Source organism: Hemitrygon akajei, chromosome 5, assembly GCF_048418815.1.
Source record: "Hemitrygon akajei chromosome 5, sHemAka1.3, whole genome shotgun sequence".
NCBI lineage: Eukaryota > Metazoa > Chordata > Chondrichthyes > Myliobatiformes > Dasyatidae > Hemitrygon > Hemitrygon akajei.
This window is the reverse complement of record NC_133128.1, coordinates 171495760-171514502: the sequence shown is the minus strand read 5'-3', so window position 1 is coordinate 171514502 and position 18743 is coordinate 171495760. Positions and strand designations below refer to the sequence as shown.

At 39.6% G+C, this 18743-nt stretch overlaps 1 protein-coding gene across 1 annotated transcript in view; it reads right to left on the bottom strand.

Moving 5' to 3' along the window:
* Positions 1–18743, bottom strand: part of dnah9l (dynein, axonemal, heavy polypeptide 9 like) — a 276890-nt gene that overhangs the window by 244264 nt on the left and 13883 nt on the right. Inside the window, 5 exon segments of the mRNA XM_073047202.1 lie at positions 9602–9733; positions 12028–12144; positions 12373–12540; positions 15288–15521; positions 18414–18625. Coding sequence (XP_072903303.1) covers positions 9602–9733; positions 12028–12144; positions 12373–12540; positions 15288–15521; positions 18414–18625 — 863 coding nt within the window.

Here is an 18743-nt window from a genome sequence, read left to right as displayed (position 1 = left end):
TACCATGTATGTCCTATTTGGATTATTCCTATCAAAATGTAGCATCTCACACTTATCAGCATTAAACTCCATCTGCCATCTTTCAGCCCACTCTTCTAACTGGCCTAAATCTCTCTGCAAGCTTTGAAAACCTACTTTATTACCCACAATACCACCTACCTTAGTATCATCTGCATACTTACTTATCCAATTTACCACCCCATCATCCAGATCATTAATGTATATGACAAACAACATTGGACCCAGTACAGATCCCTGAGGTACACCACTAGTCACCGGCCTCCAACCTGACAACACATTATTCACCACTACTCTCTGGCATCTCCCATCCAGCCACTGCTGAATCCATTTTACTACTTCAATATTAATATCTAAGCATTGAACCGTCCAAACTAACCTTCCATGTGGAACCTTGTCAAAGGCCTTACTGAAGTCCATATAGACAACATCCACTGCTTTACCCTCGTCAACTTTCCTAGTAACCTCTTCAAAAAATTCAATAAGATTTGTCAAACATTAACTTCCACACACAAATCCACGTTGACTGTTCCTAATCAGACCCTGTCTATCCAGATAATTATATATACCATCTCTAAGAATACTTTCCATTAATTTACCCACCACTGACGTCAAACTTACAGGCCGATAATTGCTAGGTTTACTCTTAGAACCCTTTTTAAACATGGAACCACATGAGCAATACGCCAATCCTCCGGCACCATCCCCGTTTCTAATAACATTTGAAATATTTCTGTCAGAGCCCCTGCTATTTCTACACCAACTTCCCTCAAGGTCCTAGGTAATATCCGATCAGGACCCAGAGATTTATCCACTTTTATATTCTTTAAAAGCACCAGTACTTCCTCTTCTTTAATCATCATAGTTTCCATAACTACCCTACTTGTTTCCCTTACCTTACACAATTCAATATCCTTCTCCTTAGTGAATACCGAAGAAAAGAAATTGTTCAAAATCTCCCCCATCTCTTTCGCTCCACACATAGCTGTCCACTCTGATTCTCTACGGGCCCAATTTTATTCCTTACTATCCTTTTGCTATTAATATAACTGTAGAAACCCTTCGGATTTATTTTCACCTTACTTGCCAAAGCAACCTCATTTCTTCTTTTAGCTTTTCTAATTTCTTTCTTAAGATTCTTTTTACATTCCTTATATACCTTGAGCACCTCATTTACTCCATGCTGCCTATATTTATTGTAGATCTCTCTCTTTTTATGAACCAAGTTTCCAATATCCCTTGAAAACCATGGCTCTCTCAAACTTTTAACCTTTCCTTTCAACTTAACAGGAACATAAAGATTCTGTACCCTCAAAATTTCACCTTTAAATGACCTCCATTTCTCTATTACATCCTTCCCATAAAACAAATTGCCCCAATCCACTCCTTCTGAATCCTTTCGCATCTCCTCAAAATTAGCCTTTCTCCAATCAAAAATCTCAACCCTGGATCCAGACCTATCCTTCTCCATAATTATATTGAAGCTAATGGCATTGTGATCACTGGACCCGAAGTGCTCCCCAACACATATGTCCATCACCTGACCTATCTCATTCCCTAACAGGAGATCCAACATTGCCCCTTCTCTAATTGGTATCTCTATGTATTGCTGCAAAAATCTACCCTGCACACATTTTACAAACTCCAAACCATCCAAGCTCTTTTACAGAATGGGCTTCCCAGTCTGTGTGGGGAAAATTAAAATGTCCCACAATCACAACTTTGTACTTACTACAAATATCTGCTATCTCCTTACGAATTTGCTCCTCCAATCCTCGCTCCCCATAGGTGGTCTATAATATACCCCTTTAAGTGTTACTACACCTTTCCCATTCCTCAATTTCACCCAAGTAGCCTCCCTAGAGGAGCTCTCTAATCTATCCTGCCAGAGCACTGCTGTAATGTTTTCTCTGACAAGCAATGCAACACCTCCTCCTCTTGCCCCTCCAATTCTATCACACCTGAAGCAACGAAATCCAGGAATATTTAGTTGCCAATCACACCCCTCCTGCAACCATGTTTCACTAATAGCTACAACATCATATTTCCAGGGATCAATCCAAATCTACGCTCATCCACCTTTCTTACAATGCTCCTAGTATTAAAATAAATGCATTTAAGAAATTCTCCACCTCTTACTCTGTTTATCCCTAACGGTGCAAACAACTTTACTATCTTCTTTTTCTTCCTTCTCCCCTACATCTTCAGTCTGTACGCTCCCCTTCTCTATCACCTGCCTATCCTCCCTCACACAGTCTACTAGCTTTCTCTATTTGTGAACTAACCTCATCTCCCCTAGTCTCTTCAAATTAATTCCCACCCCCCCCCCAACCATTCTATTTTAAAGTCTCCCCAGTAGCCTTAGCAAATCTCCCTGCCAGGATATTGGTCCCCCTAGGATTTAAGTGCAACCTGTCCTTTTTGTACAGGTCACACCTGCCCCAAAAAAGGTCCCAATGATCCAGAAACTTGAATCCCTACCCCTTGCTCCAATCCCTCAGCCACGCATTTATCCTCAAACTCATTCCATTCCTACTCTCACTGTCGTGTGGCACAGGCAGTAATCCCGAGATTACTACCTTGGTGGTCCTTCTTCTCAACTCCCTTCCTAACTCCCTATATTCTCCTTTCAGGACCTCTTCCCTTTTCCTACCCATGTCATTGGTACCTATATGTACAACGACCTTTGGCTCCTCACCCTCCCACTTGAGGATATCGTGGACGCGATCAGAAACATCCCGGACCCTGGCACCAAGGAGGCAAACCACCATCCAGGTCTCCTGACTACATCCACAGAATTGCCTACCTGACCCCTAACTATCCAGTCCTCTATTACTCCTGCCTTCCTCTTCCTTTCCCTACACTTCTGAGCTACAGGGCCTGATTCTGTGCTAGAGGCACAGCCACTGTTGCTTCTCCCAGGTAGGCTGTCCCCCTCAACAGTACTCAAACAGGAGTACTTATTTGTCAAGGGGTACAGCCACTGGGGTACTCTCTAGTACCTGACTCTTCCCCTTCCCCCTCCTAACCGTGACCCACTTGTCTGCCTCCCGTGGTCCTGGTGTAACCACCTGCCTGTAACTCCTACTGCAATCATCTCTTCTCCTCCACCAATGAAGTTGCTGCTCCATACACTCTCCTCTCCACTCATCCTACTTCTCTAGGCATTTGCCCTCTAACAGACTGGCAGTTTGATTGCCTGCCAAAGAGGAAACAAACAGATTGGTCCCCATGATTTAAATTCAGCACAGCCCCTGCAAGCCAAGTTCCTCAGCTGTTTTCTGTTCCCCCATGGCTTCTCCAACCCGCTTGTAAATACTGGGATCCACACATTTAATGCATAATAAATATAGAATAAACAGCAGAGTTTGCGGGAATTATGATGAATAAATGCATTCAGGATTAGATTAAGAAGATATCGAAGAGCAAGAGTTTGCTTTGTCACATGAATAGGGAGGATGAACTGATGCAGAGACTATTATTCTTATGGATAACAAAAAAATGATTAAATCAAAGCATAAAATACCATTTGTGCATTTAAAAACCTATACAATTCCAGGAAGTCCAATGAAGAGCATTGTTACGAATGTGGAGCAACTCTGAGGGGCCGAAGGATGCAAAGTCACCCCCTCCTTTTTGAGAATCGCAAGATCGCTAGTATTTCGGGTATGAGACCCCGGAGATGAGAGAGATACACAGCATGCCAGGAAATGAGAGAGAGAGAGACGCAGAATACACAACCAGGTGGAATGTCTCCTGACATAAGTGGAACGGAACCACTGACTACTGCTATTGTCTCTTGGAGAAGGAATTGTGCATTGAGTACTGTACTATTCATTGAAACCCCTCAGGGGACAACCAGAGTGGTCTGGTTGAGGGATTGCATCATCCCAACCTGATTGACATCTGAGACCCCGTGAGTAAGGATAAGAGGAAGGTCTGGGGAAACACCCCTTAGACCCACCAGGAGAAACGCTAGAAATCCAATGACAGCGTTTTATAGCGAAAGCCGATGGAAGCTCGTGAGCGTCCTCCCTTGCCTGGGTGGCAGGCTCATCACGGAACGGTCTAGCTAAAGGACGGATACGAATCAAGACCGTACCAAGGAAAGTCAGCAAGTTTTTCTCTTTCTCTCTATCCAACAATTACAACACAGTGACGAACAAACGGCTGCAGCCTATGTGAACTAAAGCGAACTTTAGATTTCCATCGGACAATTCATTATCTCCTAGACAACGATAGAGTTTGTTTCTTACTGATTATTATTATACCCGCACTTTTAGGTTTAGTATTGACGACGTATATTATCTGTATATTTGCATTGATATTATTTTTGTGTATTTTTACTAATAAATACTGTTAAAAATAGTATCATCAGACTTCAACGGACGTCTCCATCTTTGCTGGTAAGTGACCCAGTTAAGGGGTTCGTAACAGCATGAACAACATAGATTTTATCCTGGTCGCTCTAAAAGTTTCTCTTAAACTTCAAAGGATCTTCAAAGATCTTCCTGGATCTTCAAAGGAAATTAATTAAAACAACAATATTAATTACTGATTTCCACTCTAAAACAGCCTGTCAACGATACATTGCTTTGCTCCAGTGGAATACACTGGGTAAATTAATATCATGATAGGGTTGAATTGATAACATCCCCAGCAAGGGATGACTAGAATCAATGTTTCCACAGATGATGCTAGCCACAAGACTGGCACATTTCAGAATCAGGTTTATTATCACTGACGTATCAGGAAATCTGTTGTTTTGCAGCAACAGTACAATGGAATACATAAAATAACCTGTAAATTGCAATATATACAGTATATTAAAAATAAATTAGTGCAAAGAAAGCAAAAATGGTGAGGTAATGTCCATGGGTTTATTGACCGTTCAAAAATCTAATTGTGGAGAAGTACTGTTTTTAAAATATTAAGTCTTCAGGTTCCTATACCTCCTTTCTGATGGTAGTTGTTGTTGCATGAATGAAATTGTCAGAAAATTACTGGTAGATACAAAGCAGCTTCTTTATTCAACAAAACAAGGTACAGCAGGCATCATATGGAGACACCTTTGGTGGAAAGGTCTGCTGGACCAATGTGGGACTCGATATTTTTGTGCTAAACATAAGGGACAATTCTGTATTTTCAAAGTATAGACAATGCTTTCTTTTGAAACTACATACAAACTTCACACCACCTGATTTGCATCCATCCCATGGATGCCAGCATCGTCTGGACTGGGATTCAGAGCTTTCAGGAATGCCCTGTTCCAAATTGAATCCACAATACATTGTCAAGGAACAGAAGACTGGTAGCCAAAGCCATTTGCTAAATGTAAATGACCTAAACCCAAAAATCACTAACAGTAGTAATGAGAAAAGAGATCATTGTTCTGGGTGGCATAGATGCCACCTTATGAAAATGTCCTCAGTGGAGGGGAGATTTGTGTCCATGATGGATCGGGCTGAGCGTATAACCCTCTGCAACTTTTCCTGACCCTGAGCAGTAGCTCCTCCATATCAGATGGCAATACAACCAGTTAGAATGCCCTCTACAGAAAGTCTGTAAAAAATCTGCTAGTCACAGGCTGTCGAACCAAATCTGAACTGGTGTATGTTCCCTCAACTTTCCCATCCTGAAGTATGCAATCAATTCTTTGGTCTTACTGACACTGAGTGCAAGATTGTTGTTGCAACACCACTCAACTAGCTGATCTCACTCATTTACGCCTCCTCATCACAATCTGAGATTTTGGTGACATTTTTTTTGTCATCATCAGATTCATAGATGGTGATTGTACTAGCCCCACAGTCATGGGTGTAGAGAGAGTTGAGCAGCAGACTAAGCACGCATTCTTGAGGTGCAGCTGATCAGAAAGATGTTATTTCTGATCTGTACTGAGTGTGGTCTCCTCACAAGGAAGTCAAGGATCCAGTTGCAGAGGGAGGTACAGAGGCCAAACTGAGCTTATCCTATGACTAAGCAAAGCTAGTAACCTTTACAGCTGAATCCTTGCAGGCTGGTTTTTAAGCTAGCAGTTTCAGATGAGCAAGTATACATGGTACCTTGAGTATGGACCTCCCTTTCCAATTGTAGATGTGACATTTTGAATTGAGTTTAGCTGTCCAAACAGATGTTTCATTAGAAGAGCCACATTTTGGACAGCGGATTCTGTACTTCCCTTCTGTACCTCCTGAAGTTCTGAAGCTTATTAATTCTGAGGTGATGACAGTGTTGAATGCTGAGCTTTAATCAATGGACACCAGCCTAATAAGTATTACTATTGTCCACAACCCTGTGGAGAACCAGTAAGATTGCATCTACTGTAAACCTATTGTGGTTCTAGGCAAATTGCAGTGGGTCAAGGAGTTTGCTCAGGCAAGAGTTAATTCTAGCATGATCAACCTCTCAAAGTACTTCATAGTAGACATGAGTGCAACTGGGCAATAGTCAACGCAAAGATACACACTCATCCACACAAAGTCATTGAAGCTGCTCAACCTGCTTTTTCTTGGGCAACTGTAAGATTGACAATAAATTTACACTGAATGTTGAATTTTATTTCTCAAAGTACATACACAGTATACCATAATACCCTGAGATTCATTTTCTTGTAGACATTCAGTGGAACAAAGAAATACAATAGTATCAATGAAAAACTACACAGACTGACAAGCAACTAATATGCAAAGACAAGCTGTACAAATACAAATAAATAATACTGAGAACAAGGAGGTGGGAGCCTCGACTGCAGCAGTGAGAAATTGAAGCTGTCCTTGAACACTCCAGCTAGTTAGTTGGCACAGGGTTTCAATGCCCTACCACACTATCTGATGTCTTTGCGTGAGTTCACCCTCTTGAACGATTTTCTGACTTTGGCCTTGGAGATAGTTATAAGCAGATCGCCAGATGCTACAGGGAGTTGCACAGCTGTAATTTTACTCTCCCTTTCAATGTGTATAAAAGGTGTTGAGCTCATCCAGGAGTGAAGCATCATAGCCAGATCACTGGTCTTCAACACCACAGACCTTCGTCCTTGACAGACTGTGAACCTCAGGTTAACCACAGCTTCTGGTTTGGGTATGTCTGGCATGTTCTCAAAGGCACACAGTCATTCTCACAAGGTCTTGATGAAGTCGTCAAGGTCATTCAGGTCTGTATATGTTGCTATTTTAAAAGTATTGTCTCTGTGGTTACTTCTGCTACCAGTTAATTACTTAATAAAATAATCATTAGAAATTCCACCATTTATCAATTTGTTTTTTGCCATTGACAGATACATTTAAGTAGTCGGTCTTCACTAGTGAATATCATGCCGCTATGTAGCAAATGGTCATAATTCATTTTATCCAGCCTTTATGAAATTTCAGTTACTGTCTTTCAAGAAGGCATTCCTATTACAAATGAGGGAATTAGTGACAAAACTATTTACAATGTTCTTCCATCCCACTGAATTGAACTTCTCCTCTCGGCATGAATATTCAGCTTACCTCTGTTTATTTAGTTCTGGTTTGAATATCATTCCACTTGACAGTGAACTTCAATGAACCAAAGTCAAGTCTACCACATTACAGCATGGTGAACTTTTGCAGAAGACCAGTCTAACATATTACAAGCTTGGCACTTGGCAGAAAACTCTGTTGTCTTACTTTGGTCACCCGCAATGGATTGTTCAGGGAGATTCACCCTCGCTTATTCCTTCACTTCCGGTTTTCAATCTTCATTTTCGGAACTGATAAATCCCCGTGATCATTAAATTTTATTAGATGTTCAATCGCTGGACAACAGATACAGTGGATCTAGCCCAGAAAAAAAAACTTCCTTTTCTTCAATTCCTGCTATATATTTTCTGCTTCCTAGAAAGTTGACATTAACTACAGGGCATCTTTCTCAAACATTTACCAGGAGCAACTACACAAGGTCTACTTGTAGAAAATGTTCCCTCTAATTTTTTCTTAATATAAAGCTTCAGGGACCATCCGTTGCTCTAGGAGGAGGAAATTTTTAAATTTATTTCATTATTATTTAGTTTTACACAGTCTGAAAAGTGGGCGGCATTTTATATTATACAAAAGAAAATTCCAGCTGCGCGCCAAAGGCAACGTACGTGGAAGCATTTCAATTACCGCATAGCCACAGCTTAGCGGAAACAGTGCTTGGATCAATGTGACAGCATCCCTGGCAATTAATAACCTGCTGAAAGCTTTCTGTAGAAAAATATTACCACATCTCCGTTTTACATAAAGGGCTGAAATGGACTTGTTCTGTAATTGCTTCAGACAAACAAGTTTTTGAATGTACAACACCTCTAAAGTTAGTACTACTGTTGTTAGCATTGAGCAGAAAAGAGGTTGAGCGGATTAAGAAGCGGAGTTACTGCAATATGATTTGGTACAGTAGATCCTGGAGTAAGGATTTTAGTGAGTGAAGAGTATGTGTTATATTACTGCGCTTATCCTATGACTAGGCAAAGCTAGTAACTTTTACGGCTGAATCCTGGCAGACTGTTTTTTAGCCAAAGCTAGCAGTTTCAGATGAGCAAGTATGCAAGGTACCCTTGAGCGTGGACCTCTTTCCAGCTGCAGATGTAACATTTTGAAATGAATTTATCTGTCTAAACAAGAGATGTTTGATTGGACAGCAGATTCAAGAGCAGTGACACAGTGTGGGCTTTGGTAAGTACTATTAGCTGAGTAGTTCTACCACTCTGTTTTAATTCTCAAAGTAAAATTAAGGGGTTTTTGCTCATTGTGGGTTGTGCCCCGAACAGAGGTAGTTATTTCCCCTTTGAGTACTAAAGTAATTCAATGGTAATTCATAGCAAGAACACCCTGTTGTGTGTTCCTCCTGTATGACGAGGGGAAATCTGGGACACTTCTCAAAGTACATTTATTATCAATGTACAAATTATACAACCTTGATATTCATCTGCTTACAGGCAGCAAAGCAAGAAACCCGAAAGAATTCAATTTAAAAAAAAAGACCAACACCCAATGCACAGCGAAAGAAAAAAAAAACACAAATCAGGCAAACAATAAAAGCAAGCAACAGGATTCAGAAACAAACCGAGTCCATAGTGCCAGAGCCCAGAGCAGCCAGAGTAGGCTCATAGCCTCAGTTCATCACACAGCAGTGCAAATTGCCAGAAAGCTCACAGACACATAGCATGTAGCAGCTGGAACAGACTCGCCGTCTCAGCACAGTAGCAAGAGGAGAAAACACCACGATAAAGTGAGCAGAATCAGCCCAATTCTTGCCTCCAGTGACCAACTGCAGGTGCTGAATGTCTATGTTGCAGTGGGAGATGGTAATCTCACTCTACGTAAAGTATCCAGATGATGACTTGGATCACCAAGATTATGTACAAAATGCAGGTAGATTGTATTTATGGTCAGGTATGTATATTGTGGACTGAGGAACTGTTCCTATGCCTTATACCTCTGTGATTGTAAAATCTGACAAAATTAACCCAAGCTATTTCATACATTAAGTAGTAATAGATGATAGTTCACTCTACCTACAAAAATTAGGCAGTATGCACTAACAGTTGTATTTCACAATTAAAGTGAAAACATTGCTTTACCTTTGTTTGATCAAGTATTTGTTTGCAGCTATTAAGTTCCTCTTCAAACATTGAGAGAAGGTTGGAATAATTTGAAGCAGTAATATTGGCGATCACCGGCCTTTCCAGTAATGCACCAAATATTGACAGAAGCTGCAGAGAAACAACTTTAATTATAAATCACAACTCAGTACCTTGACAATTAACAAAGTATTATGAACAAACTTTTGCTGCTTTTTTTTTTAAAAAAACATTATCACCTCACCATTTCTTTGTATAAACATGGCACCACTGAGAGATTTGCTATTAATGTCCCTTTTGATTAATTTACGTAAAGGCAGTAAAACCAAAATATTTTAGTTACAGGAATATAGCAGATGATCTGGTGGAGCAAAGTATTTAGATGTCCAGCCAAACAAATCAATAAAATACATGCAATACTATGAAAATTAATCTAAAAATTTAGAGAAATATTGAACAGACTCAGGAAGTGTTAGCCACATTGTTCAAACCCCATCAGGAATAGAGAGTTCAATTTTGATAACAAAATTTTAAGATATATTGATTTATGAGACAAATGACCAAAGATTTATCAGAAATCGTTAGGTGAAACAAAACTTGCCTCATTTCCTCGACTATAGAAAATCAAGGAACAATCTATTTTAAGTGTTTAAAGATTAAATGAATACAATAGGTTAGGGAGAGAAATTGTTTCCTCCAATGGGAAACAAAATGCAGGGAGCCAATCTTAATGTTGGAGCAAACTACAAATGTTCTTTCCAAAAAAAAAATAGCGATAGAAACATGAAACTCCTGAAACATCATTGGACAATTGAAGTTTTTCCAAGATGCCTATGTGTTGTTCATTGGCATTATCAAGGGACCCAAACAAAAAGTGGAAAATGGATACGAGATACTAGTCAGATGCAAACTAATTGATTAGAACATTTAATTTTTCTTATGGAATTCCCAGATCTCACTTTGTGGAAGTAATTTTTCCTCCCAATGTGGATCTCCAAAGGAGGAAACAAAGCATTCCAAATAGTCAAGCAGCAAATGTAGATGTGAGAAATCTGAAATAAAAGCAGAAAACACTGGAAATATAGAGCATGTCTGGCAGCATCCAACAAGAAATAGTCAATCATTTGGGTTAATCTTATATCAGAACTAGGAAAATTTAGAAATTCAATGTGAAGGACTGTAGAGGAGGGGAATGATCTAATTTCAGATATAGCGTGAGCCAGGTGTGATGAAAGATCAGCAACCTGGAAAAGCAAAATCAGGTAACATTCCAGAGATGCAGCCCAACTAATGCCCATTTCAGATTTCCAGCAAGTGTTGTGTGTGCAGAACTTTTCCCCACCCCGTGCACCACGCTGGCCATCTAGCTCCTTCAACTTGCATCTCAACCAGACCGTTCATTTGCAATCAACAAGCTTTTCTCAGCCAGCCCTCTTATTTGCATCTTTTTCTCCTGTCCACACAATACCACAAACAATCTGTTTGTTCTGCCCTCCCACTTCTCTACAACTCTTAGCTTTGCCTAAATCCTGGTAAAAGGTCGCAGACCTGAAAGGTTAACCATTTCCCCCTCCCTGATCTGCCATATATTCACAGTATGATTTATGTTTTCATAATATTCTTTAATTGAGATGCAGTGCTGCAGTGCTCAAAATATTTAATTTCACCTTAAGTAACCATGGTATCTTTCTCTATCTTGAAAAAGCATTTTATTCATCAACATAAATTGATTATCTTAAACTTTAATTACCAGCTCTACAGGATCTGAAACAAAACAACTGTAACTTGAATATTTTCCATTGTTTCAGAGTAAACTCAAAAAGAATACAAATGGCTGGATTGAACTGATGCTCATTTTGCAGTTCCTTGTCCTTCACACACCCATACGTGCATGATGCACAGGACTGATTGAGCGAGGAGGCATTTTTCATTGCTGTCTAATCCTTGTGTTGCCTCAAGTTCACAACAGGCAGTCAGCTGTCTGGTATGCCCTGACAGACATTGACAGGAGTCTAGGCAGTTTGTGGAGCCTTGTCTCATGTTTTCAAATAATTAAATATTAAAATAAAATTAACTGAACTTACCCTAGCTATGCTCTTCAATGTTCTCTACAAGACAGGGAATCAGCATTCGAATGAATGGTTAAGCCTGTGTGGATTTGGCTGATTTAGGATTGACAAAGCTAATTACTGAGCACTTGGGCTCCATGGCCAAACTCCAGGTGACACAGCAGAGTGACAGGCACCACTTCGGTAGCTGAAGGCTATTTTCCTTCATTTTCCTATTGCACGCTTTAAACTAAAATGAAAAACCTGATTTTAAATCCTACCTAATAGACCACAGCTTAGGCAATTCAAAGAAAGATCTGTAGCTTGGAAAAGGGCTCAGTTTTCTATGTCAACTTAAACATGAAATTCTATAAATACCTTAAAAGCTGACTCCAGACTTCCACAATCATGAAATGCAAGGTTCAGCAATGAGCCCAGGCGTTGGTCAAAGTCATATATACAAGCCATGTATCTGCAGTGGTTAGACAAAAATTCCTGCACAGTACATTGAATATATTTAGATTTGTGAATAAGGTAGCCCAGGTAATTTATTTTTAAAACATGCTTTTATATTGAATGAATATGAGCACATAACAAAATTCTTATGTGTTTAAATTGGTACGCAGCCTATTACAATGTTTAAAAAATTAATTTTAGAAGGCAGATAATGCAACATTCAAGTAGATCTGACATTCACACACTCTTCGAAGAAAAGAGCAGTACCATATTGTTGAAATCCAATGGATCGTACTTGCTATCTCCAAATACTCGCCAACATTCCTGAAACTCCTCATGGATTTCGCTGATCTCTTCAGTGAGAGCTTTCCCTCTGCGACCTCCTATTACAATTTTTTCTAATTTATGAAACTCAGTTGCAGTGATGAAGAGTTCCTGAAAGCAGACTTACAATGAGCAACTAACCTTAACACAATGAATATGGAAACTTAAGAAATAAAATTCATAGAATAATCAAATACCACAGTACAAGACATTTTATTTTCCCTTCGTATCTCTTCGGTAGTCCAAACAGTCCCATTTCCTAGCATGATTCCAAGAATGAAAGGGTTACCGTATGAGGAACGTCTGGCAGCTCTTGAGCTGTATTCCCTGGAGTTCAGGAGAATGAGGGAGTTCTCATAGAAACATTCCAAATGTTAGAAGGTATGAACAGACTAGATATAGCAAAGTTATTTCCCATGGTAGGGGATTCTAGGACAAGAGGGCATGACTTTAGGAATGAAGGAAACCCTTTTTGGAACTGAGATGTGGAGAAATTACTTTAGTCAGAAGACGGTAAATCTGTGGAATTTGTTGCCATGAGCGGCTGTGGAGGCCAAGTCATTGGGTGCATTTAAGGCAGAGATAGATAGGTTCTTGATTAACCAGGGCATCGAAGTGTATGGGGTGAAAGCAGGGGAGTGGGGATCACTCCCATGATTGAATGGCAGAGCAAATGGCCTATTTCTGCTCCTATATCTTATGGTCTTGTAATACACACTTTTTGCCCTCAAAAATTACATCAAAATTCTCTTTATAATCTTTATAAAGTTATTTTCAAATCTGCCTCCACCATCCTTTCCCTCAGATTACAAGAGCATGGCTTATAAAAAGGATCATTATATCATTTCCTATTCCTTTGGGAATCACCATTAATTCAGTTTGCTGACCCCAAGGCTAATTGTAACTATTAGATTCTACACAACTATCTTTCTGATTTTAAATTGCTCTAACTTCCTCCCTTCCATAGAAGCAGTCCAAGTTACTATTGTCCCTTGACACAAATATCTCTCAATCTTAATCACAATCTTAATCTAGTATACCTCCAAGGCTTTTTCATTTTTCTCAACATGGTGTCAAGAGCTGACATCAATATCTTGATTGAGGATTACCTCTTTTAATGTTTGCACTCTTTTGTACCCTAGATATCTATTACTAAAGCCACATTTATCTCTCATTTTTACAAATAAGCAGAGAGTAACAATTGGAATCTTTATACAGTAATACCAAGATACAGTAAAATACTTGTGTGCAATTAACATGCAATGTGCTCAAAGTATTCAGCCCCCACAACTATTTTCACATTTTACTGTCACATTTTCTAAATTTAAAATATATTGAAGTAGGATTTTTGTGCTAATCAACATTGTGCATCATGTCAAATTGAAACAAAAACTGCAAAACCTACCAACAAATTTACTCAAGATCAAAAACCAAAATTGTGCGGCCAATGAAGTATTCATACCCCTGTAATTACTGCACTAACTTTCCTCGGGTGCAATACTATATATTACCTTACCAACTCACCCAATTTGTTGAAGTAGAAAATTGGAGGATCACCTGCTTTTGTTGAATTCATAATAAATATCCCCTCTCTCTGTAAGGTCCAACAGTATGGTAGATTTTCAACAGACCAAACCAAAATGAAGACAAAAGAGCATTCAAGACAAGTCAGGGAATTGACAATAGAGAAGCACAGATCTGGGGAAGGGTACCAGCATTTCAAAGGCACTGAACATACCTTGGAGCTCCGTGAAGTCCATCATGAAAAAGTGGAAAAAATATGAAACCACAGTCGTACTACCTTGGTCAGTCCACTCCTCTAAATTTAATCACCAAAGACTGGCATTTGTAAGAGGCTTCTGAGATGCCAACAGTCACTTAGAATGAGCTGCAGAAGTCAGCGGCTGCAAATGGAGATGAAGTTCATGGCTCCACAATCTCTAAGGCCTCGCACAAAAACAGTATTTATGAAAGAGTGGCAAGGAAGAAGCCCTGGCTAAATATAAAGCATATGCTTGCCTGTAAAGACTTTGCAAAATGTCACTTAGAAACTGCTGTAAAGATGTGAAAGAAGGTCAGATGGGACTAAAGTGGAACTCTTTGACCTCCACACTAAGTGGTACGTGTGGCACAAATCTAATACTGTGCATCAGCTAGGTAACACTATCCCTATTGTAAAATATGGTGGAGGTGGCATTATGCTTTGGGGATGCTTTTCAGTAGCAGAGACTGGAAATCTACTCAGGTAGATCTAATGAGAAGATGAATGCTGCTAAATACAGAGATCCTGAATAAAAATTCATGCTCGCCTCTACCTCTGGGATAGAAGCTCTTCTTGCAGCAGGACAACAACCCAAAGCACACTGCCAGAGCAACCATGAAGTGGCTTCAAAATGAAGAAAATGGATGTCCTTGAGTGATCCAGTCAGTCCTGACCTTACCCGATCGAACATCTCTGGCAGGACCTCAAGAATACCGCCCAGCGCCACTCCCCAACTAACCTGGCACAGCTTGAGCGAATTTGTAAGGGCAAATCTTCTCCATCTTATTGTGCAAAGCAAACAGAGATACACTCAAAAAGACTATTGACTGTAATAGCTGAAAGAGGTGGTCAACCTAAGCACTGAGCAAAGGGGGGATGTGAATACTTTTGAATTGCTGACATTTCAACTTCTTGAATTTTTAGTTTTTCATGCTTTACAATTTCCCCTGTTTTTTTTGGAGAAAAGGAGCATGTGATTCACAAATTGATCAAAATCCCCAGTTGCAATACTCACTTATGTGAACAAAGGGTTAGGGGTCGAATACTTTTAAAAGGCATTACTTTTGCCTATACATATATAACAAAGTTTACTCACCTCAGTTTTCAACAATCTGTCAAGAAACTTATCAAAATGAGCAAACACCATTTGTGATGGAAAGTCCCAGTGCTTCACTTCTATTGTGCTATTGCAATACCAGGAAATCTTTAATCTGTGTTCATGAAAGCTATTCTTGAAGGTTTTCAATGTACGTATGGCAACTCGCACCTTCTCCAGTGCCTCTTCTATCTCAACTTTAAAAATCTCTTCTGGAACGAGATAGTTCGAAGCCTATTGAAAAAACAAGACAGCGCTTCTCAGCTGAAATTCTGTTATTGTCAAAATATCAAATTTTTTTAATGACCATTTAATTTTATTTTTACTCAGCTGCTTAAGGAAAAAAGTTTTGTAGAATAAGTTCAAAAATTACACATTCCAATTCATGAAAAAAGATCGGTCACAGGACACGTTCAAGAATGTCCTGAAACATAATTTGCAGTTTAAAAAAAAGCTGTAAATTGCTTAAAAATACTTAAAGATTTTATTAAATATTAACAAATTCATAAAGGTATATAGAATATAGTAGGATTATTAAAGATCAACTGTGTCCATATTGCACAGCTTACAATATTTATACTGTGAAAACATTTCAAATTCAGATTCTTTTATTTATCACACGTATATAAAAAAAAGTGAAACAAGTCATTTGCATTAACAACCAACACAATGTGCTGCGGGCAGCCTACCACATGTGTTCTACTGAAATTCAACACCTTCCTTCATAGAAACACTGGTATTTACAATTCATCATTGTTTTAATAACCAAATAGCCTTTCAAGATTAATTTATTATGAAAAATTGTATACATTATACAACCTGGAGATCTGCTTACTCATAGGAACCACAAAGCTAGAATCCAAAAAGAACCCAATTTTAAAAATAATAAAAACTAAAGAACACAATGTGCAAGAGAAAGAAAACACAGATCATGCAAACAACAGCATTCCAAACCACAACTGAGTCCTCCGATCTGAACCCCAGAGCAGCCCGGAGTAGGCCCAAAGCCTCACTTGTCAGTCCCTCGTGTTAGTGGGCACAGAGCACAGCAGCCAAAGCAGTCTCCATAGCCTCAGTGTCATGAAGAGAGGAGTGACCATCGCAGAGAACCTACAAAATCAGCTCTCACACTGGATCCTGACACCCTGTCTGTTCAGTCTATTTGGGCTGGAGTTTAAATTGAACAAACTACAGACAGCAAAAGGCTCCGGTGCCCAGAAGAGAGATGTGACCATCATGGAGAGAGTGAAATCGGCTCTCGCCTCCTATCTGGGCTGGTGTTTAAAATGTCTAAGCAGTGTATTGTACTTCACACTGGGACTCAGCTACTATGAAGGCCTTAGGGCCTAGACCACGCTGCCCAGCGACTTGTTCCTGGCCCGGTCGCCACCCTCAGGCCCTTCAAATCAGCTCGAGGCCCAAAGCGATCCAACCTTGCACCTGGGTCAGTTATACGAGCATCGAATCTCCTCTGCCCAAGGACCCAGCTTCTCTTGATGACCAGAGCGACCAGACCTCGCACCTGGGTCAGTTGTACGAGCATCAGATCTCCACCTGCAACACACCAACCATCTCAGCTCACCACCAAACTCACCTCACCATTGCTCGCTCCTTCACTGCTTGCAGTGATAAGTTAGCACAATTTACCTCAGAAAAGGTATTTTTAGTGATGTTTTTAGTCAGATTTCTTATCCTTTTAGCTACCAGAGTACTATCGCGTGTGTTTGGTAGTGCCAGCTCAATGGGCCAAATTGCACAATTCTGTCCCAATATCTGGTCTTACCTGCTCTACCGAATGTGGTTCACTGCAAATACGGAATGTATGCCATTCTAACAACTTGTATTTAAATTTGGGCCTAACCAAAAAACCTGACTCTCCTGAACATTGGAAAAGCCAAAATTTTTATTACACATTTTAAGTAACTTTTTAAATTATGTATATAGTTACATTAAGGAGGTGTTAACATGCTACGTTAACAAGGTATGTCGATTCATGAGGGGCATAGAGAGCATTCCTTTCCCCAGGTAAGGTAGTCTGCAACTAGACAGCAGAGGGAAAATATTTAAAAGGGACCAAAGGAGTAACTTTATTCACTGATATATTGAACAAACTGAGAAAGCTGAAGAAGTAGGCACAATAACAATGCTTAAAATACTTTTGGACAGGTAGTAAAGAAAGACTTAGATTGAGAGAATGAGCAAAGAAATGGCAGATGGAATATACTGTAGGGAAGTTTATGGTCATGTGCTTTGGAAAAGGAATAAAGACATGGACTATGTTCAAAATGGGGAGAAAATTCAAAAACCAGATGTGCATAGGGACTTGGGAGTCCTTGTGCAGGGTTTCCTAAAGGTCAACTTGCAGGATGACTCAGTGATAAGGAAGGCAAATGCAATGCTAGCATTCCCTTCAAGAGGACGAGAATACAAAAGGAAGGATGTAACGCTGAGGCTTCATAAGGCATTGGTCAGACTGCATTTGGAGTATTGTGGGCAGTTTTGGGCCCCTTATCTAAAAGATGTGTAGGCATTGGAGAGTGTCAAGGGCAAAGAACGATCTCAGCAATGAAGAGGTTGGCATTAAAGGAGTGTTTGATGGCTCAGGACCTGTACTCGTTTACATAATGCATTGGGGTTTATATGTAATAGTACGTAAATGGCATATATCATTACACCACCATGTCATATGTGTTCGCCTCACTTAAAGGAACAACAAAGTCAGGCTTGCATTCTGGACTCCATTCCAATTAGTTTTATGTTTTGGAGTTACAAAACATAACAGTGGTGACAAGGAAGTTTTAAACAAACCCAAGGTGACTACCTGTTGAAGCACAGTGAGATGTTCCAAGTTTTAAAACCAAGCAGCAAGATGTCAGAGTTTTTTTAAAAAAGCAGTTATCATTGCTCATTAATATTGTAGTATTTTGTAGAAACATTACTTTCATTAAAAGTAGTCTGGAAACTTTCTCCATTCTTGTCAGAAGAGCTATTCATAATCTGTTGCCACAATGGGAACTGCATAGGAAATATAATATAGTCACAAATTCTCCTAAGTTGTAAATTTTCTAAGCTAGTAATTAAGGATCTACTAAGGACCAGATACTCTCACTTGCATTATATTCTTACCTGGTTGATGATTAAATTGCAGAATTCTTGCAGCAAGACAATAATTCTTGATGGGAAACAATAATATCTGGAGTGGCTCCATATTAAGCAGATAGTGTGGAAAAGCGGAGCGATAAGTCGCTCAATGTCTGGGAAGTTTGACTCTTCCAGTTGGGAAAGGTGATGTTTCAAAGGTCGAAGATGCAATTCAATGTCCTGAGCCTCTGAGACAGCTGCAAACATTTGAGGACTAATGGTCATCTTGGTGATTGAATAACATCTCTAAGAAAACATTTAGAGGACATAAACATGACATGTGAAACTTGTGATAAAAGTTAATGGAATTGATTG